Consider the following 21,913-nt stretch of genomic DNA (forward strand, 5'->3'; position numbering starts at 1 on the left):
ACCGCTACCAATTAAACTCCTCGCTCGCCGTTCGCTGCTCTAGAGTTTAGGTACACTCATGCACTCAAAATTGTAGATTGTGGAAATTTCATCTCAACAAATGCTTATAGATACTGATAAAAAATCGTATATTTTACAATTCTGCATTAAAAATTATTTGGCGATGTGCCTTAAGACAATTATAAAAAGTTTAAGATGAGTGATTTCGGAACCAGGTTCCAAATATCGACGCATAATCGGCGATGCTAGCTTGACACTGTAGTGAACGGAGCTGATCTGGAACACGTTCAATCAAACTCGTTCAGACCGGTTCAATACATATTTAAAGAATAGGAATGTATTAAAACAAAAAGATGTGCGATTTAAATGATTTGTGGTTAAATGTGCTAAAAATATTTCCGATTTTAGGCGGAGAGGTAAGCCGTAATAGTGGTTTCCTTCTTATGCTTTCGATTTAATAGTGTTTTCTAGATTACTTTTCCGCCTGATCCTATTAAAGATGAAGTCTTTGAAAATGTTTACCGGCAAATGTCAAACATGGGCATTGCCAAAACAATAACATCTATTTTGGACATGGAAGTTGAGTCTGCAATTCGTAATGTGCTTGTCCCAAAGTTTTGGAAACACTTTATTGCTGAAGGAGAATCACATAAGGTCAAGCCTGACATGAACATTGCAGCTTTTACTGATACAAACGCATTGTTCTTCACATTTATCTATGCAATTGATGAACTATATGATGCCTATCAATGCCTTGAGATGATAAAACCCAGATTGTTCTATCTTAATCAAAGCGCAAACTCAACCTCAAATTTGAACACAAAGATTACCCTGCATAATGCATTGCTTGCGCAATTGCCGCCATCGTTTAATAATTTTGTTTGTGACTTTTACTGCGTACATTTTCGGCTTTTTACCAAGGACTCAACTTTATCCTTGAATACACTTGGTATGTCACATGTCCATTATTCAGATATTTTTATATAAAATAAGTAGAATATTAACTTTATATTTTTTTTTTAGATTCTGAAGTATTCACGGAACTTCCTTGTTCTGGCTGTAACATTGATCTCGACCAATGCTGCTGCCAAAAGCTTACAGAAATGGTAAACACAACAAATTTGAAATTGTTGAAGATGGGATTAATTGACCGCTTGGCAGGAAGCGCTTTGACAGCTTTAATAAAGGTGAAGATCAAGGAACATATTAACGACACCTGCGTTGGAATTTTTGATAGAAGTCATCTTAAACAACTTGAAACGGTAAATGAAAAATGCAACCTTTTTACGACTACATTTTTGAAGCCTAAAAAGCAGCCAAGTTGAATGCAACATCTTGTGCCTTCTTCTGTATTCCTTGCTATGTCCTCGCCTACTATGATTTAATCGAAAGTGCTCCTCTGCTTTTGAAAGCCAGTCCGCCGCTTGTTAGAGAATACTTGGTGAGCATTATCCAGCACGGTAATTATCTCGACTGTGTCATTGGAGGCATAACCTGCCCAGCTCGGGATGGCGCGGGAATCGTGTCTCCACTATATGTTGAAGATATTCCATGCATAATCATGTAGGCTAGGCTGAATGGCTAATTGTCAGACTCTGCTAGCAATGACTGCAGAGCGTTGAATATACAAAAGTTAAAATTTCGGCTATAGGAAACTTTAAGAACAAATTTATGTTTGAACTGAAAAACGGAAACAATTCCGAGTAACAGCAGCTACTACAAAAATTTGCTAAATAATGATACACTAATATTGTTTTGTTTTTTTCTTCTTTTTAGTGGATTAACGATGTTGTAATGATATGGTTAACAAGCATTTTCACAGAGTGGAAATCAAGGGACGATATATCTCAAGAGAAAATTCCCAAATCGGTTCAAGCATTTAAGGTTAAACTAACATATTTCATGTATGAAACTTTTGCTCAAAATGTGATAAGTCAATTTTTCAGCATAATAATCGGTAAGTTGTATAATATATATTTATGGGAATTTTTAATCTTTCAGGCGTATAGTTTGCATGCGATAAACTTCGTGCTCCCATTAAATCGAATCATAAAAACAATTTATCTGAACAATTCTTACTATATATATTTCTTATCGTGTTCTTCACATTTGCGTAAAATATTTCAGACTACCCAGATTCTTCGCCTGCCATAGACGATTTAAGGATTTGCATGGAGAAAATAGATATGCGAGTTTACTTAACCGAATCATTAAGAAGTTCTCTAGAGGCACGAATTCTGCATCCCGGTGTCAACACAATGGACATATTGACTGGGTACGTTGCTGCAATTAAAGCCATTCGTCATCTAGATAACACTGGAGTGATATTAGAAATAGTTACGGCTCCAATAAAAGATTACTTGCGAAAACGCACCGATACAGTAAGGCGAGTTGTCACTGGTCTGACTGAAGAAGGGCCAACGGATCTGTCCGAAGAGTTGGCTAAAGGAGAATTTATAAAGTTTGGCAAAGATTCTCATTTAAATGAATTTAGCGATTGGGAAACTTGGGAACCGGATCCTTTCGGAATCGATCCGGATGTCATGAAGTTAAACAGTTCAAAACTTATTCGATCAGCCGATATTATATCCATGGTGGTGGATATTTATGGAAGTAAAGAATTGTTTATGGTCGAATATCGCAATTTGATGGCCGATAGGTTATTGTCACAACTTGACTTCAATTCAGAAAAGGAAATTCGAAATCTTGAACTCTTAAAGATAAGATTTGGTGAATCACTTTTACATAGTTGTGAAGTAATGCTAAAAGATGTTACAGATTCAAAGCGCATCAATTCTCACATCCATGGTGACGGCAATTGTGATGAAAGTAAGTAAAATGAAACCGAATATCTAAATTCATGAATACTTATAGATATATTTCAATAAGGTCCATTATTTAACATTTCGTCACTAATAATTTCGGCTCAATTTTGGCCGTCATTTAACAAGGAGAGCTTACAATTACCAGAAGAACTCGAAAATGAATTTAAGAAATTCACGAAAGCTTATGAGTCTTATAAAGGAAACCGTACGCTTAATTGGCGCACAGTGACCGGACGTGTAAACATTGTCATCGAAATAGGCGAAAGAATATTGGAAATGACGGTGCCACCAACGCAGGCTGTAATTATTTACCATTTCCAGCATAAAAGTATGATTTGTTCCTTTTTTTTATTTGCCCTACCAAAACGTTTAATTTGCCATAGGTGAATGGAGTATTGAAGAACTCAGCAGCCTCATAAAAGTGCCCCCATCCGCACTTAGGCGACGAATAAGCTTTTGGCAAAATCATGGACTGATTGCAGAGATAGAACCTGGAGTTTTTGCACTTTTGGAGAAGGAATCGGAAAAAACACAATTCGAAGAGGTTAGCATTACAGATGCCGACGAAGAGGACTTGGAATCAGCGATGGCCTCTGCTAGTGATCAAAGGGAAGAAGAACTCCAAGTACGTAATTATTTTTAATAACTCAAGCAGTCCCAAGTTTAATAAAATTTAATTTCTTTAGGTTTTCTGGTCTTATATTGTTGGCATGCTTACAAACCTGGATTGTATGCCGATTGATCGTATTCATCAAATGCTTAAACTGTTTGCTTCGCACAGTGGAGGAGTGGAATTTACCCAGGAAGAACTAAAACACTTTTTACAAAGGAAAGTTCGCGAGCATAAACTTTTATTTTCTGGTGGTGTTTATCAATTGGCTAAATAAAATAAACATATTGAATACTAAATAATATAAATCAATTCAAATTTTACAAACTGAGAAAGAGCATCTTGCTTTTGTGAACCAAGAACGGAATTATCAAAATTTGTTCGTATAGGATTAATCTATATAGGTAGCCGATGAAAAAGTCACCGATTTCTTATCCATGTTTCTAATTTTGATTTTTTTGTAAGGCATTTGTAGATTTATGTGCTTCTCGTCTTTTTTGTTCGGCTGTTGAAGAGCGAAAAGCCAGTCGGCTGGCGTGTCGTTTGAAGAGCGAAAAGCCAGCTGAAAAGCCAGGCTAGAAGTTTTGCATCGCATTCTACAATGCAAGCAAAGTAATTACGACGATAATTATTTAATTTAATATCTTTTTATTTGTAAACCTGTTGTTATTTATTATTTGTTAATGAATTTGCGGTTTGAATAGTGTCTCCGGTTTCCAAGTGTTTTATAAGGCGATATAAAGCAGCAGCTTCTTTAATTTTACTAAATCCAACACAAAATGCTTCAATTTCAATGAAGAGCACCTGAAAAATGCAAAAATAACGAGATGTGGATCAGTTTGTATAGACACTCGAAGATGGTATTATGATTTACACGTTTAATGACTACAGCTATAAACTCTACCTCTCGATATAGTCGTCATGTTGGTAGGATTTTATTTATATGTGACAGGAATAGTAAAATTAATAAATGCCAAATTTAGCAAATTTTTATTAATATTTGCGTTAAGGCGATAAGCTTATGCCAACAATGTGAACATACATTTTAGAATTACAGCACTTACCTTAACATTTATAATCTTGTTTCTGATCAAAGATTGAAGGAATACACAAACTAATCGAACCAACCGCGACTGCATGTACTTGTCTTTAACTGTTTCACAAGCAGATATGCAATTACTAATGTATAAATGGATGAATTCGGTGGGTAGAGGGCAAGATGTAGTCAATCTAAAAATATAAAAAATAACATTTTCACAAATTGTTTAATACTTGTTGAATTATTTTTAAATACTACGGTGGTTTTAGTAGTTTTTGCTTATTTATTTGTTTGATCCAATTTCCACCAATACGGATGGACTGTCTGAAAAGTGTGAAACACTGCTCTGGTCGGGAGTGCCCGACTAGGTGATACACTGAATCTTCTTCTACCAACACAAATGTTGAAAAAAAATTAGTTTCGTGTACTGGGAGTCGAACTCGCAACTCCCTTCAACCGACCGAACTACTTGCAATCGCCTTATTCACATAAATATGCCAAGAATTTAGATCACTGCGGTTGATCGACATTTTTGTGTAATTGTGGCTTTCCAATCTACCTAAAACTAGATTGAAACTGGCTTTTAAAAGCGCTAGCAATATGCCGAAAAAAATTATAAGTCATGGTAAACTAAATTTGTAAAAAGCATTAATGTAAAAGACTCGCCTGTTTACAACCTCCATCGAATGTAGTGTTATGTCCATATTAACCAGAATGTTGAAATATTCCGTTATGTCGGTATTTATCATAAGCCTTAGTAAGATCTCTATTGAAATGAGAGGATTGTTTTCAACAAGCTGAGGAAGCTATATGTATATGTTAGAATATAATTGGGTTAATTCTTTGTAAAATAAAAACAATTACTTGCTTATAGCCCAATTCCACTGTCAACATTTCTTACATTTGTTGCGAATGTAACATTTACTTTCTAATGTGAAATACTTAGCCTGAACGTTTTCCAATAAGAAAACGTATGAAGCGGTATTTTTGCCATTCACATGTTACCGACAACGAACACTTGTCAATGGAACCGCACAATGTAAAGCTTGTAAATGTAACACAATGGAATCAGGCTATTAGATAGAAGATTACATACTTTAGCCGGTGTCAATCCATATTGATGTGCGATATTTCGACTTTGTTTTTGTAAGTCATCGAAAAGAATTTGTTGATCTTGTAGACTAAGTGGCTGAATGAAAGCTTGCTCAATTAAAAGTTTTGTGTTGGGAGTAACATAATTTGATTTATCATATAACACAGTCAGATTTTGATTGCTTAGCTGGTTTACCCATAGCAATTCGTCTTCAAAGTCCATCAATGGTGGGGCAATTGATAAAAACATCTTCGTTCCACCAAAATATTTTTATTGGCATAGAAATAACTTATATTTGCTTATCAATATCATAGACCATTTAGAGCTGACCCAACGATAGAGATTCACTCACAACAGGATCTGAAATTGTAAAACAAAAATAAATATTATTGAAATATGACCTAATTGAAACAGATATTAACAAGGTAATTATAGTCCCAACTTATATTCGGTTCAAGGTTAAATATTTTAAACATGCATAGAAATTAATACAACAGAATTCTCACAAGCGTAAAGTAAAAAGTAATTCAAACATCCAATTGTGATTTTAATGAAAGTTCTAACTTTAGTGAGGACATGTCGGCACTAGATACAGGGTAACTCCAAGTCGGGAACTGCCAACTAGATATCTCTTAAATATTTGTAAGATTCGATGCAAAATGCAAGAACAGAATATTTATTTCTACATTTGCAGGCTTGATATGCAATGTTTATACGTTGATACATACATGACAGCCCTCCATGTATAGATGTAATTATAAATCAAAAGCAATTGTAATTCGACAGGCCACTAAAATTAGTTAAATTTGTCTGAAAAAAATGTCAACAAAAACATGGAAAAATATTTGATGAGTTAGATAGATTCAAAGCGTAAGTTGGTTAAAGATCAAATTTCCAATATTTACCATAAGCTATATACAATGTTTTATTCATTAATTTAGAATCTATAATTTGGAATCCGTATATAATTGAAGTGTTTGTTTTTATAGATAAGCTCAACTGCATCGTTCCGAATGAGTTTAATTGAACTATTCAATAAGCACAAAATTAACAACTTGCATCAAGTTAGCGACGATTTTTGCAACTCAGTTCCGGAGTCGGAATCACTCACTTTCATATAAATTTATGTAGCACGTTAGCAAATAATTTTTATGCAAAATTGCAAAAATATAAATTATTCATTGTCAATTTCCTATTATTTAGTTATTTATATTATATGCTTGCAATTGACTGCAAGTAGAGTAATATAGGCGCAATTTCTTTTAACATATATCAACTTACCACTTATTTGTCCATAATTGTAATGCTCCCATCCACTGCCATTCTCAACACCACCGCAAATACAATATAATTTTTAATGAAAAAAATCAAAATAATATAATATTCTAATTAAAATTATTTAACTTGGCGAGTTGTGAAAACATCGCTAGTTCCTAAATTTGCATCGATAGTTCTAAAACATCAAAAATATCGATAGTCCCATTGATTGCTTTAACCGATATTTAAAATGAATAATCTCACATCCCTAATATAAACCCTCTTTCCGTTGTAGCCTCTGACGAAAGGAAGTGAAAATGGTGCGTAAATATAATCAACCATAATTGAACGAATCGTTTATTCTTTTATTAAATATTTATTTTGTTTGTTTCCTAATATTTCTGATAAATTAGGCTGCACATAAATCGTTTCGGATCAAGCAGAAATTAGCTAAAAAGCTAAAGCAAAACCGATCAGTACCACAATGGGTTCGCTTGCGGACTGGAAATACTATCCGGTAAGTTTTGGACACCGTTTGTAAATATGTAGAAATATGCTCCGTATTTACACATCAGTTTGTGTAGATATTTATACAAAACATTTATATCTATTTAGTAATAATAATCAACATAAAATAAGGGAACTTTTCTGTTATTTGTGATCTAGTGCATACAAAATAATGTAAATAAAGGAAGGGCACAAATTGTCGGTTCAAAAATATCCAAGTTTTTGATGGCGTTAGTCCATAAAACAGTTTCTATACCGTTTTAGTTTTGGCAAGAAATGTGAAATAAATAGTATCACTAACCAAATTACATGTGTTATACATGTGTATGTGTTCTATGTTATTTGGTTAGTGCTAGTATCAACAGCCGGGTTAACATAGCTGCCTCATTAACATTACATTTAACATTTACACCGTTCCGTCTTTCTGCTGTGGGCGGTAAATATGTCGGAACCAGCCGGATGGGCTATGCTGTTGAATAAACGTGCCAATCTCGTTGCCGCCTATAAGAAATGTTTAACTGAATACACTAAAAGACCAAGCTTTGCCGACTTTTGTGAGAATAGCTTTAAAACTGAGTGATAGGTTTACATGGAAACAAAGTTGGCTGTGGACGCTGCACACTGCTCTATGACTTATGCGTTACCCTATATAAGGGTATACTGAGAGCAGAAGCTGTTGGGATGTTAGGCGTGGACAATAAATCTGTCAGCTGTATAGCGTGCCTGCATTATATGTAGGTAAAACACCTGCTGGGCAGGTGGACCTTTTATTAGCTCTCAAATTTGCCAAAATCGATATTTACTAGAACCAACGCAACAATCAGGTCATATGTGCATCCTTCTATACAAATAGATTATAACTTATTGTGCCGGCTTGTTCTATTATTGATAGTATGTACTTGATTTATTCTTGAAAAATATTAATGTTAAAATTTTAATTTTCTTTCAGGTACAACGCCAAGCGTCGTCATTGGAGGCGCACTAAGTTGAAGCTGTAAATTTGTGGAAATGCAGCTTGTGTAATTTCAATTTTCCAAGAATTAAATAAATGTATTGAAATACAGACATAAAAATCAGATATATACAGATATATAAATCCGTTTTATTCAAGCACTGAAGTGGATATGATAATATAAGTTTATTTCTAATGTTTATGTTATCCCAACTATGATTTGAATTTCAGAGATTAGATTAACTAAGTTGGGCTGGTCAGCGTCGCACACAGCACAGTTATAAGCGGCAAAAGTTCATGTTTAAAATCACTTAAATTGTAGTATGGAGTCTATATCACACCGACAAACAAAATGTAACAACGAGGAAAATCCCCAAGGTTATTGCCTCTCGCCGCCGTAAACAATACTAATCAGTAATTAAACATTGTAAATGAATGGGCAAATTGGTCCACATAGATAAACATGCGTTTACTCTTACACTAACCAAGCACACAGAAGTCGCGTGCTGTGATGGATTACTTGCAGCTTTTGCTAGCATTGAACGGTAACAAAAGTTTGCTTACGTTATAAGAAATTATGTTCTTCAGTTGAATTTTGGACAACAAACCAGTCGGTACTTTTTTAACTTCTTAATTTTGCGCCCGAATGTTCAAAAATACAACCAGATTCAGTCAACTGGTGCAGCAGCAGGAAAAAGTCCCAACAACAACAGAAGCAGCATATATAAAATAGAACATAAGTAGACGGTTCTTTGATATCCCACAAGTAAATATTGCAAACAAAGCTATTACAATGCTAAAGTACCAACCTTTCTGTAGTAAATAGATTTGCTCGAAAAATTTAAAAAATGCAGCAAAATTCAAGTGAAAATTGTATCCTTAAATATCCTATGTAGACATTTTCCCACTCCCATATCGGTCAAAACTCATCTGATTTGCATAACGTTTGGCTATTTGTTCGACAACAGACGGCACTACGCGCAAGTAACAAAAGCTGTTTAAGTAAATCACAAAAAATGCGAAATTTAGAAACAAAAAGCAGGATGGAGGCGCAAAAATATATAAAAATCTTGAAACACAAGTAAAACGCCTCACTCTTTACTAAAAACATATACATTGAAAAGAAAGGAATGTCTGGCTAATGGTGTGTAGGAGAGAGAAAGGCATGATAACCGACGCAGGCTGGTTAAAGGCCAACAGGCTGCGATGATGAGGCAGGGCGGGTACGCATGGGTCCAGAACCGCGACCCGATCTGGAAGATTCAAGTGGATTATTGTCTTGTTTTTTTTGCTGTTTTATATGAGGGTCTCGCTTGCCAGCTTTTTAATGTTCATTTTCTGTAGTTCGTTTTGCTATAGTGTTTTATACAAACGTCCGGTCGCTACAGATGTTTACTGTAGCACGTTTCCATCCGTGACTACACTTTTATAATAGCGCCACCTGCGATAATCCTTTATTTCAAACTTTTTTTAAACTCTGATTTTCCATATTGTTTTATCGGTTATTATATCGAGCAGTATTTTCTTATCAGCGAACACATGGGGTTGCAAAAACAAAACAAAAAATTACGAGCTTGGTGCATTAGAAAAAAAAGTTTTTCATAAACAACAATCAATGAATATTTGCCATTTTGTATAGTACATTTAATATTATTTATTCATTTAAATGTTAACACAAACGTGCTTTTGCTTATGGCAACGTGCCTAGTGGAAAACAATCGCGTACTATCGATAGATGAGTAACGACCTTTGGAATAGATAACCATTAAGGTCACTAATATTTGTCATATTTACACAAGTTGAGCAGTATGAGAGTTCTTTTAATAATAACGTGTGGATTCGATTTTCTTAATATACTTTGCATTGACCGTATAATTACAAGAAATTTCTTTCAATTTCATAACGAAGATACGAACTATCAGATGGATAAGAATTATTGTTAATATTTTAGCCACTAAAATTTCGCAACCGTTTCTAACTATTTCATAGTATGCATTATTGTTATGCACGTTTTAACTTACCCACAATCATTAGTACAGAAACACAATTTGCGAACAAGGTTAAAATTTCTTTTATTGTCGTACAAATTCAAACAAAAGATGGAAACCTAAAAGTGTACGAAGTCGTAAATTACAAAAGCAGAATGCTGAAAATGGATATGCGAAAGCAAATGCGCTCGGGAATTTGTGGCTTTAGTGAATTTTGAAATGTTCTACAAATCAATATTATAAATATTACTGCCTGATTGTTGCATCTTTGGCCGATGATTGACATCATGAGCTCCCCCATCCATAATCACTACCGATTCGCGGCAACGCGGCATACCCAATCTTCAGATTCAGACAAATCAGAATTGCTGAACAATCCCGAGGAAGGAAGCACGAACATATTGTTGGACGACTTGCAGCCACAGCCGCTCGCCGCAGCGATGTATTCCTTGCAGTTGGTGGCTGATGTTGTTAACAAAATGCAGTCGGCGCTGCATCAGAAGCCTAAGAATAATGTTGATTCCAGTCCTGCGCCTTCATTTTGCTACTTTTTCATCGATATGCAACCGCAGTCTGGAAACAATTACAATTATTCGCATTATAACCTGGATTCTTGTCAAAGCTACAAAAATATGTCGGACAAGGAATATCTAAGCAGAAGTCCGTTGACGCTAGAAGCTGCTGTTTTCAAACTGAAGCGTCAAAGAAGTATTTCCGAATGTAGCGACGATAGCTTTATATGCTTCGAGGAGGACAGCGAAAGCTTAGATTCTGCTGCAGTTGGTTGTACTGATTGCAATGCTGCCGATAAAATGTCAGATGCTTACAACAATAGCCAAGAAGTTCAGAAACGGGTCAGTAAAATCTTTAAAAAGGCTTGTACAAATATTAATTATCTTTTTTTTCTTAGGTGCGCTTTAATTTAAAACCAAAGGTGCATGTAATGCACGCTTGGGACTTTGCTTATCGAGCTGCTCGAAAGGGTGATTGGCAAGAGGTTGCTCGCGATCGCGACAGATTTCAGCAGAGGATAAATCGGATTGCGCCAATACTAAATAATGTTCTAAGCTCCAACCATCGAGAGAAAGTTTACACAGCTCGCTTTTTAGATATAAAATAGTCCTAGTATCTTTATTAATAAATTTATAATTCCTGAAGATTGGTCGGCATTTTGAAAACTTGTAAATAGTCCAGATTGTTTGGTTTTGTTTTATAAAGAAAATAGATAACCTGAATGTACCGAATTTTTAATCAATTTTAATGCTTCATACATCATGGATGCCACCACATTCGCAGCTTTCCGGATCAGGCGCATTGATTGGCAGTATGATCTTCGCTCTTATATGACACAAATTGTCGTTAAGATTAAATACATCATTAACATGGTTATTTTTAGCGCGATTCCCAATGCAATGTACTGCATCCCATCTCCCGTTCAACCGACCGAAGAAATTTTATTATAATTATTTTCGATTCTATGGTATGCTATGTCGAACTTCTAGAAGAGATCGATGACGCAAACAAGCTGTAAGATGACTTGATGACTCATCAATGATGATTAACGCTGTGAAGATCAACCTGAGGGCAGAACCATCGCTTCAGGTGAAAGAAATGAAAGAGGAGGTCCTTCACTTAGAACAAAAGCTAGAAAAGTAGAGGGAATCAATTCAGGACATTTTGTAAGTCCGATAAACAATGGGGCGGAATAAATCTATTGCTCCCTAAGTTTAAGAGCTTCTATAATCACATTCCACGTTCGGTTGGAATGTTCTTACACATAATAAATTAAAACATGCTTTGTTCGGTATTAAGCGATTTTATTTTAATTACTTAAACAAGGTAACGTCTTAGTTTAAAAGGTCAAATTGGTTATCAAAGCATTCCATAAATAAAAGGTAAGTAACTGTATAAGTAGTTACTCTCTACTATTATCTTATACAGAAATATTTGCTTGTAAATGTGTAACATGCATATATATGTCAAACAAAATCGAACTAAATAGCACACATTATCGCCTGTCAAGATAGTTAACGATAACTCTCTCTCATAGTCTTTTTTTGATTTGAAAAACTTTATTCGGAAGAAATGTGATCGGGATCTTCGTTACGGTGAAATCTTTCCCACATTTGAAAGAACAATTTTTCCAACCCTTTGGCATATTGCGAACAATCAAACAATGGGCTCTCGACTCGTGCTTTCCACACTTTCGCTCGCAAAGCTTTTAAATATTCCTTATCGGTTCCCAACCGAATTGCTATGTCCTGGTATTCTTCTCTGCTGTTTGCTATTAATTCTGGGCATCCAAGTGTCGCTAGCTGCGATGCTGCAACCCTGAAATTAAGTTAAAAAATTAAACTTATATTAATATAAACTCACTAAAATCTTTATATATATGATAATATGGGAAATATTTCTATTGGCAAATATTTATAATTTTTTTTCCTTTTATGGTTTAACTAATTTAACTAATTTACAAATTAATACGCTATTAACTAAGTAGTTTTGGAGTACATCGAATATATTTGTATACTTGTCGGACATATTTTCTTTTGGTCACGAAATCGCATCTTCGATCCTATACAGTAGTTGCATATTGTTAACAGAGGACGGTTTAGGATATCCTCTAGTCGGGAGCTCCTGACTAGAACCTCCTACGTGTTTATTTTATAGGTCAGTAGTAGAAAAATATTTACCTGGAAGCTAATGTTTCTCCGGGTAATGTAATTACTGGAGTTCCGGTCCATAAGACGTCCATTGATGTGGTGTGACCATTGCATAGTGGAGTGTCTAGACAAATGTCAGCCAATTGCCCACGACGTACGTGTTCTTCTTTGGCAGCAACGTTCGAAAAAATGACTCTCTCAGATGAAACACCTTAAAGTATAAAATGATCTCTCATTAGGGATAATGTAGTTGCAGTAGTAATACAAGATTAGCTCATCTACGCACACATATTTTAGGACCTTGCACAAATAAATTTGTTAGCAACCGCTTTCTAATTTCTCTACATTATTTGTATGTACCAGTCTACGCACGCGCCTGGTTCTCGAAAATATAAATATAATGCTTCCTAAATTATCTTCGTTTTTATATAATTATATCATTCCAAAATCGGACATTATTTGGCCGGGATATTCCAAAATTGGCATAGCCCTATTACATAAGGTCCGTACAGTAAACCTTTCAGCTTTTACGCTTGGGCCGCGCGTTGATTACCAATCAGTCAGTCAGTCCGCCTGTCGGTCAATTAAAATAAACATATAGAGATTATGAACTTCGACCTACAATTTCGATGCGTATATACAGATATACAGAATGTATGTTGTGGAGCTGGGTTTATCAAATTCGAGCAAAGGCACACTTTAATTATTAATTACTTACCTAAATCGCTGACGGACTTTTTTATATTTTGCTCGCCGACTGCTGGAAATCTGAGAAGCCATAACACTGATTTAGGCACATTTTTCAGAATAACTACCCAGGATTGCAGAGTTTGAGGGTCGATTTTGTATAGTTGATTAAAGTTGCAGTAAACAATCGCGTCATCAGGTAACATGTATTGACGACGTGTTGTTATAACAATATTTTGCGGAACTTCTTCTCCCGTAGCCGCTTTGTTATTTGTTTGTGTAGTTGCTAGTCCATTTTGAACAAGAACGCCATTCAAAGATGTTTGTACTTGACCAGAGGCAATCATCGATACTATTTGCGTGGTACTTGGCAATTCTGCAACTTTATGTGTAATTTCTACAGGCTTATGAGCATTAACGACTTCCTTTATCTCCTTTACATCTGTATTTTCAACTAATGGCGAAAGGTCTGTTGCATTAATTACAGCGACATTATCTGCAACAGAGGATTGCTGTTTATCGCAAACGATTATACGCTCTTTAAGATGCGGAAACATTTGCTTATGATCACCAATGAAATATGTGAAAGGCATATAAGACAGCTTTTCGCTGTACTGGTAAGCCAACTCCTTGGGACTAGTAACTGCATCAGTTATAATATAATCCATGAAACTTGCTCCACTTGTACCAGGATAGCCTAACCACATAACTTGAATTGGAGCGGGTCTAAGGGCAAATATTTCGTTTCTTGCTCCCTTGGTGTAACCGTTCATATTAACTAAAATATGAATGCCATCTTTGTAAATCTGATCAGCAGCTTTCCCATTACAAGGAATAAGAGAGAGATCCACAAAATGTTCCGATTCGCGGCTTATTTTATGACGGAATGTTGTTCCGTCATCGGGGCTAAGGGCATAGCAAAAAATTTCTACTTTTGAACGGTCATGCAAGCCAGGTATGGACTGCATTAGGTGTGAGGTAGGATGATTTCCAAAATCAGAGCTTAAATATCCAATGCGTAATCGGCCGTCTTTTGATAGCTCCTTTGCAAAATTATATGACTGCTTGTGTAGTACATGGACTTTTTCCAAACATAAATTAGCATGCCTCGCTGCGATTGCTTTTCGAAAATCGTGTGTTAATGGGTAAAGCATTGAATGATGCGGGTGAACGGACGGCAAACGGTTTTTCTCAAGCTGCTCAGCAACGATGCTAACCAATTTCTTCATTCTTATATCATAATCCGTCCAATCACAAACGATCTGCAAACAATGAGCCAAATTGCAATAGGCATCAGGAAAGTCAGGTTTTAGCTTTAGAGCTGTACGGTAAGATTGTATGGCTTCTGGAATATTTCCGGAGTCCTTATGAATGCTTGCCAAATTGCTATGTGCATCAGCAAACGCTGGATTAATTTGAATAGCTCGGGTATAACATTGCAATGCCCCACTAACGTCTTGCAATTCTTTCAAAGTATTTCCCATATTGGAATAAGCGTCAGCAAAAGTTGGCTGAATTCTTATTGCTTCTTTATAATGCATCAGAGCTTCTTTCAGTTTTCCTTGTTGTTGTAGAACAGATGCCAAGTTAGAATGCGCAGCAGCAAAATCTGGAAAAACTTCGAGCGCTTTTAAATAAAGACGGGTGGCTTCCTCTATAAATCCTTGTTCTCGTTTTATATTTGCCAAGTTATTGAGAGAATCAGCGTGATTTGAGCATAGTCGGAGTGCAGTGTTATAACATTCTTCAGCTTCTTTGACCTACGTGAAATAAATTAAATATACGTTGAAATAGGTTATTAAATTATCTATTAGCAATTTTAAGTAGGTAACAAAAGTTTATAACGATGAACATAAATATTTTACCTGTCCTTTTTCCTTAAGAGCATTTGCAAGGTTGCAATATGCATCCGGAAAATTTGGCTGAAGTTCTATAGCCCGTCTGTATGTATCAATAGCCAAATCAATGAGACCTTGTTCATAGTAAACACACGCCAAATTTCCATGTACGACAGCATTGTTGGGCGAAAGATTAAGTGCACGTAAATATGCAGCCACAGCCCTGAAATAAGCGAAAATATATAAAAGCATATACAAATATTAATTAAAACATTAATACAGATAAAAATTCTCTTAATATTTTGCGCGTTTTAAAATTACTATAATTTTTAATGGAAAATAATTTAGTCTTTAAATTAATCTATATGAAGAATAATTTATTTTTGTCAAAGGTTTTTTCAGCCTGTCGAGAAATCGTTTGTACCTGTTTCTCAGAGAAGGAATTCACATGATGCTTGGGCATACTTTCTTTTCGCATTTCACATTAAGTGTCTTGCGTGAAAAATGAACAATTTAAAACCTAAAAATACTTGCCTAACTTGCCAGATCACTGATACAAATTTGCAATCGACCTAGACATCAGAGGAACGACCTCCGGCGCAGTCATAATTAATTAACAGACCTAAAACTCTATGTCCGTAAGCTGTGTTGATGTTTAAATTAAATTGTTAAAATGTTTTATGTGATAAAATGTATTTACCGTTTCCAATACAGTCGTAATATCTTTAAATATCGATGTAAATAATTTGCGTGTTTTATGGTTTTTATAGATGAGTTCGAGTTATCTTGATCTACTCTTATGGGGACAATTGTATAAATAATTATGCTTTGACAGTCCATGTTTATAACAACAGCATAAATGCAAAATATTTATTTTACCAATATTGTGCAATTAACTAACATAAATGTGCTTGTTTTTATGGTATATCCCTTCTTATTTAGATTTATTTAATAACTCTAAGTTTTATTTTATATATACAAACAATTTTTTTTTTAAAAAGACTTTCGACTACTGTGAACCGCCCACGGACAACTTATGTGCATAATTTTGTAAATGACCAAATGTTCTTGAAAACATTCGTATACCCTGTACGGAATAATTTGTGGGCAGGTGCATTAGCGACATGCAAAACGGATATTACAAATATAAAGAAGTATGGGCACGCTGAGTATTTCAATTTGTCTGTGTGGGCGACCTTTAAGACTATGAAAGCTGTATATTATATTTCTATATTTTGCATCATAATTTAAAAATATAAAATATGAAAATTGGCTTACAAAATAACTTAAATACTTAATACATTCTGGAACGATGTGTGAAAATGGAATTATAATAAGTGATTTAAGTAAGTATTTCACTTTGCATATAGATATAGTATACATAAAACAATAAACTGTTAAACTGAGATGCTTACAAATCCAAAGTGCTCAAATATATATGATATAAAACTCTGCCACAGGGTATCTACATGTCTAGCACCCAAATTTAAATATTCTTTATTTATACATGTACATACAAAATTTGGCGTTCCTTGAATATAGCTTGCCGACAATACATAAGCAGAAAACATTTTTTCATAATTTTAAAAGTAAAATATTAAATTTAAACTAATTGATGCAATAAAGACTAATATTAATTATATAATAATAATGTATATTAGTAATAAACTATGCATGAATAATAATCATTTTATTTTATCCACATGAATGATAATATGAACGAGTAAGTATTCTATAGGCAAGACAACTACAAAAAACTCCATGCTTTTTATTTTCACAGATATTTTTAGATGGCAATACAAACACATGCGAGGGGCGCTCTTTAGCGACCTACTAAAACCATATGAACCATTTCAATGTTAGATTATGGACAAAAAAAATAGTGTATCTATATTTCTCTGTAAGTCTTATAGTCTCTGAGATCAGCATACGTAGTGATCACAGATAAATATATGTACTAGTTTATTATAAGCTTCTTATCTGTAGTTTCAATCTGTTGAATATTGTGTGAGTGTATACGGAAAGGCGGCCAGGCGGCCAGGCGGACAGATAATGAGTAGCATCAAAAGAAAAAAACAAATGCAAGTGTGCGCGTTTAAAGTTCACCAGCGAGAGAGCAAAGCAATAAGCGATACTTTTTTAAAACTAGATTGACTTCCGCTTAAAGTTAAATTAAAGACAATATTAACACTAAGATGGGTAACGCCATACAACAAAATGCTACTAAGAAAGTCTACAGTCTCTCAACTGTTTTCCCAAGCACAATTACAATTGACTTAAAGAGTTCCATGACCTTTTTGATTGTTTGGGTAGAAAATTCATTATCACCGAGGACTGGTATGCAAAACACAGCGGACACTCTGAAATGGCTCCCATTCAAAGCGATTCAAACTCTTAAATAAATCTTCAACGAGGGCTTGTGATTAGGCTATTTCCTTAGCTAATGGAAATGTGCGGAAATCATTATAATAACCAAGCCCAGAAAAAGCCACAAGTGTATCCATGCATGTCGCCCAATCAACCTGCGTCAGATTCATATTATCTCTTTCTAAAGTCGCTTCTTTCCAATAGCTTGACTACAAAGCTTGACTGGGTCAGTGGACACAAGAGTTCATGTATCATCATAAACTTGATCTATGTCCACCAAAAAGGCAACTTCTTTTTAAAATTAATTTTTTATATATGCCTTTACTTGAAAAGAAGAAGCAGAAGTTTAGAGTATTCCCTAGTCGGGCAATACCGACTAAGGTTTCTTTTGTTTTGTATTGAAGCTATTATAGGTAATAGCTATGAGCATTGCTTAGTAAGTAATTTAATTTAGATGTTCTAATTATCATAATGTTATGTTTTATAAATAATAACTATTTATAGGATAATAATCCTGGGATTATGCAATTACATTAGTAGCATACTAACCTGTCAAAAATTCTGGCCTCTTTTAGTACATTTCCTAAATTTATATACGCGTCTAAGAAATTAGGATCAAGGGTGACGGCCTTTTCAAAGTGATGAATAGCCAACCAAATCTCTCCTTGTGCATTGAAGACGCATCCCAAATTACTCCATGCAACAGCAAATCCTGGACAAGTTTCAATAGCCTTTAAATAACAGGCCTATAATGTTCAGAAATTGGAAAATAATTAAAACTTTTAGGCTTTTTTACGAAATTCTAAATATTACCTTAGCTTCCTCCAATCGACCAAGTGCTTTAAGCAGATTTCCTAAATCGCTGCGCACGCAGTACAATTCCTGCAAAAAATTAGTTTGAATTTTTCTATTTATTGTAATATAAAAATATACTTACTGGATTATATTGCAATGCTGTTATATACGCTTGGACTGCAGACTCCATATCACGAGCAGCAACCAATGCAGCAGCCAAATTGATGTATCCATCTATAAAGTCTGGCTTTAAGCGCACAGCTCGACGATAGTTGTCTAACGCTTCCTGCAGCTGTCCTCGCTCCTTGTAAACATTTCCTAGGTTGCTGGAAGCCCAATTACAAGATTGATTATGGAGTAACAAATATTAGATCCTAAGCAATAATTTAAAAATGTACACCTAGGCATAAATATTTTTCTGTTTAAATGTATTTAATTTCAAATAATGGATAATATAAATTTAGTCCACATTGATGTAAAGAATGCTCTACATTAAAACATGTTTTCGCTTATGTATGTTTATTTTACGTTCCTATATTCCCCCACTATCTAACATGTCTATTTACCAAAGCCATCTATCTTATCGCTATTAAATCTATTTCCTCCCTACTTTCTGATAGGAGCCTCTTAGTTGTTCTTGGCGACTTTAATCACCCGGATATTGGTTGTCAAATCACATGAGATGTCCTTACTGCAGGTTAATCGGGTGCGAAATTCAAGTAATAGATCGCTTGATTTGATCTTCGTATTGGATTCGATTGACAGCGTTGTGCACAGGATTGACCCGCTTACACTTCCTGAAAACCCTTTTCATCCAACTCTGGATATGGTCATTGATATTTTATTGGAATCAGCTGATCGTCTCCTTTATTTCCGTATGGTTGATTTTCATGAGCTAAATTATCTTATTCTGCAAGTCGATTAATGCAAATGCTTCATTTATTTTTATTTAAATTCGGTTTTTTTTTAACCGATCCTGATGATATTTTCAGCACTAGATCTTATTGTGCTATATTAAATTCCACAAACTCTTCGAGCTTATTTATTATTAATGAAATTAACCTCACCTGTATGCTTCTGCAAGTACTGGATTTTGCTTTATTGCCAGCGTAGAGAACTGCGCAGATTTATCAAGCCGCCTGCACTGGAAATGAATTGATGACAACAGTAAGAGAACACCCGTGTTGGTGCTGTCTTGCCGCCACAGTTGCATACAATGCCTTTCTGCATTTTCATAATCTACAGCTTGGTACTCTCTGTGCGCCAGCTCCAACAATCCTTAATAAAAAAAATGCAAACGCAAAACATTATTGTAGATATTCTTAGCTTACGCTTTTACAACGTAACGTAACATATCACATATAATCTTAATAATTAAACTTATTTAGTTAATAAATGTAACACTAATTGTAACGAAACAGGCAGAAGGAAACGTCTTCGAGCCAAGACAGTGTATACATCTGTTCTTGCTCAGCATGAACACCCGAGTCGAGGTAGACATGTCCGTCCCGTTAGTTTATCCCTATGTAGAACGAGTCAACATAAGAGGTCAGGGTCAACTGAGTTATCCTTTTAGTAGGTAGTGGGAGATAATAATTAAGTAGACCGATTCTGATTCGATTTTGCCATACTCTGGAACGTCGTAATTCCCAAGTATTTTCAAACAATAATTTAAATGAATGGGAACGAAGTTTGCCGATCTCCCGATCAACAAGAAAGACTTCCTTCTCATAAAATACATTGGGAACTCGTACGAAGTACGCTCGCATTAAATTTTCTTCATTAGTTTAAGATTACAAAACTAAGTATAATAAAAGCACTAGGGATCGAGAGATACTGGACACCATGGAAAAGATACAATATAATAACAGACAACTATACCTAAACGATTATTTTCAATAATCAAATTTAGTCAATCAGAACTCAAGAGTGTTCCATTTGCCATGGGTTTAGGGTATACTAAACGGCGATGAAGGAAGCTGGAAATATAATTGTATGGTCCTTTTCTGTTGACTAGCTGTAGACAAAATGCATCGAATTGAAGGATCGTGTAGCAGGATACCTCCAATAATATATGCAATTTTCATGGATATTTTCGTAGGGTAATGAGGCATAACTTCTGCGCGATTGGTCAATAAGAATTTGTTACAAAGCCGGGGCCAGCTTTCGATGATTAGAAACAATCCTTTTAAAATCTTTCATAACTTTCATTCTACATAAACAGAGATCAAAAACAGACTCAGACAAATATACTTTTACCTTTTCAAACAGAAGAGGAATAAACAATTTTCTGCAAAGTTGGACAAATTCGACTATAAGCTCGGGTAATACCTAAAAGCTTAACCAGAGAGCCAAATTTTTTAAACAGAGTTAGAGTTCCCAAATTAAAACCTGTAGTCTTCATATTCTCCAAGCCGGACAGACAGACGGACATGGCCAGTCGACTCGACTGGGTTCGAAGATGTCTCTTTATTTGCATTAAACATTAGGTGACAAGTGGAAAGGGACGGAACATGGATAGATCTGTCTGTACATTAGCAGCAATATACATTTGCTTGAAATAGATTTGCAGAACCATATATACATCAACATAAAAATTAGGAAATTTTTTTCTTACCGACAGTTGATATAGATTGGTGGTCGACGGTTTTTCCAATGACATTGTTAGGTAAATGATTTTGCGGCTGAAGAAGGGAATGTGTCGAAGAATGCTGCTGCGTTTGACCCTGTCCTTGAGAGTGCATGGTTTTATCAATGGTTCCTCATATATGTTGGTAAATATAATTATTGTTCGTTTAAATGTTGTATAAAATCAATATTTAAGCCACAGTAAATATCGATGCCACTGCAAATACACGTTATTAAGAAAAACACATTGTATTAATATATAAAAACTTTACAGCATATTAGATAAATAACATCTATAAAATGACCATTAATTTTCAACACAAACAAGCATTACAAGCACCAGCTGGATTAATATACAACCTTATATTGGGTTATTTAATAGAGATGATCGATATTAGAATACCTGTTTCTAATTTCTCATATTTGGGAACTGTAAAAACGATAAGTATTACAAAAGCTTTTTAGAACACGTTGTTTCCACTAACGTTTGGTTCCTTGAAACAAATGATTTCTTTTGAATTTTACCGTGTTCTCATTGGCATCTTGATTTATTGACCATTGGTCGAAGCTGTAACATAAGAAATTAAATGATACCGATGTTTGGTTGATCATAATCTTTGAAAAAAAGGATTTTAATTTACGCTTCGATTTCAAGAAATATATT

The 21,913-nt window shown here is 34.8% G+C and overlaps 5 protein-coding genes across 5 annotated transcripts; 3 read left to right on the plus strand and 2 right to left on the minus strand.

Annotated features, from left to right (window-relative positions):
* The first annotated feature begins 320 nt into the window (after positions 1 to 320).
* LOC115759074 (anaphase-promoting complex subunit 2) lies at positions 321 to 4,048 on the plus strand. Its single transcript, XM_030699907.1, has 8 exons — positions 321 to 416; positions 472 to 949; positions 1,024 to 1,262; positions 1,777 to 1,957; positions 2,128 to 2,829; positions 2,890 to 3,153; positions 3,209 to 3,450; positions 3,512 to 4,048. Exons 1-8 carry the CDS (start codon positions 354 to 356, stop codon positions 3,710 to 3,712), a joined length of 2,370 nt encoding a protein of 789 aa, XP_030555767.1. The 5' UTR covers positions 321 to 353; the 3' UTR covers positions 3,713 to 4,048.
* Positions 4,049 to 4,068: 20 nt separating this feature from the next.
* LOC115759083 (CCR4-NOT transcription complex subunit 11) lies at positions 4,069 to 6,575 on the minus strand. Its single transcript, XM_030699919.1, has 5 exons — positions 6,473 to 6,575; positions 5,571 to 5,927; positions 5,141 to 5,280; positions 4,500 to 4,665; positions 4,069 to 4,239 (listed from the first exon to the last, which is right to left on the minus strand). The coding sequence occupies exons 2-5, from the start codon at positions 5,814 to 5,816 to the stop codon at positions 4,102 to 4,104; spliced, it is 690 nt and encodes a 229-aa protein (XP_030555779.1). The 5' UTR covers positions 5,817 to 5,927; positions 6,473 to 6,575; the 3' UTR covers positions 4,069 to 4,101.
* A 473-nt stretch (positions 6,576 to 7,048) lies between these two features.
* On the plus strand, positions 7,049 to 8,421 carry LOC115758288 (60S ribosomal protein L39). Its single transcript, XM_030698856.1, has 3 exons — positions 7,049 to 7,144; positions 7,238 to 7,341; positions 8,281 to 8,421. Exons 1-3 carry the CDS (start codon positions 7,142 to 7,144, stop codon positions 8,327 to 8,329), a joined length of 156 nt encoding a protein of 51 aa, XP_030554716.1. The 5' UTR covers positions 7,049 to 7,141; the 3' UTR covers positions 8,330 to 8,421.
* A 1,667-nt stretch (positions 8,422 to 10,088) lies between these two features.
* Positions 10,089 to 11,493, plus strand: LOC115771833. Its single transcript, XM_030717718.1, has 2 exons — positions 10,089 to 11,125; positions 11,182 to 11,493. The coding sequence occupies exons 1-2, from the start codon at positions 10,547 to 10,549 to the stop codon at positions 11,389 to 11,391; spliced, it is 789 nt and encodes a 262-aa protein (XP_030573578.1). The 5' UTR covers positions 10,089 to 10,546; the 3' UTR covers positions 11,392 to 11,493.
* A 578-nt stretch (positions 11,494 to 12,071) lies between these two features.
* LOC115758068 (UDP-N-acetylglucosamine--peptide N-acetylglucosaminyltransferase 110 kDa subunit) lies at positions 12,072 to 21,581 on the minus strand. Its single transcript, XM_030698585.1, has 10 exons — positions 21,522 to 21,581; positions 21,239 to 21,466; positions 19,689 to 19,899; positions 18,764 to 18,947; positions 18,640 to 18,708; positions 18,376 to 18,572; positions 15,487 to 15,682; positions 13,653 to 15,381; positions 12,965 to 13,145; positions 12,072 to 12,602 (listed from the first exon to the last, which is right to left on the minus strand). Exons 2-10 carry the CDS (start codon positions 21,363 to 21,365, stop codon positions 12,344 to 12,346), a joined length of 3,153 nt encoding a protein of 1,050 aa, XP_030554445.1. The 5' UTR covers positions 21,366 to 21,466; positions 21,522 to 21,581; the 3' UTR covers positions 12,072 to 12,343.
* Between the last annotated feature and the right edge of the window lie 332 nt (positions 21,582 to 21,913).

The sequence above is a fragment of the Drosophila novamexicana genome, unplaced genomic scaffold (genome assembly GCF_003285875.2).
Source record: "Drosophila novamexicana strain 15010-1031.04,08,12 unplaced genomic scaffold, DnovRS2.1 tig00000008-arrow-pilon, whole genome shotgun sequence".
NCBI classification, from domain to species: Eukaryota; Metazoa; Arthropoda; class Insecta; order Diptera; family Drosophilidae; genus Drosophila; species Drosophila novamexicana.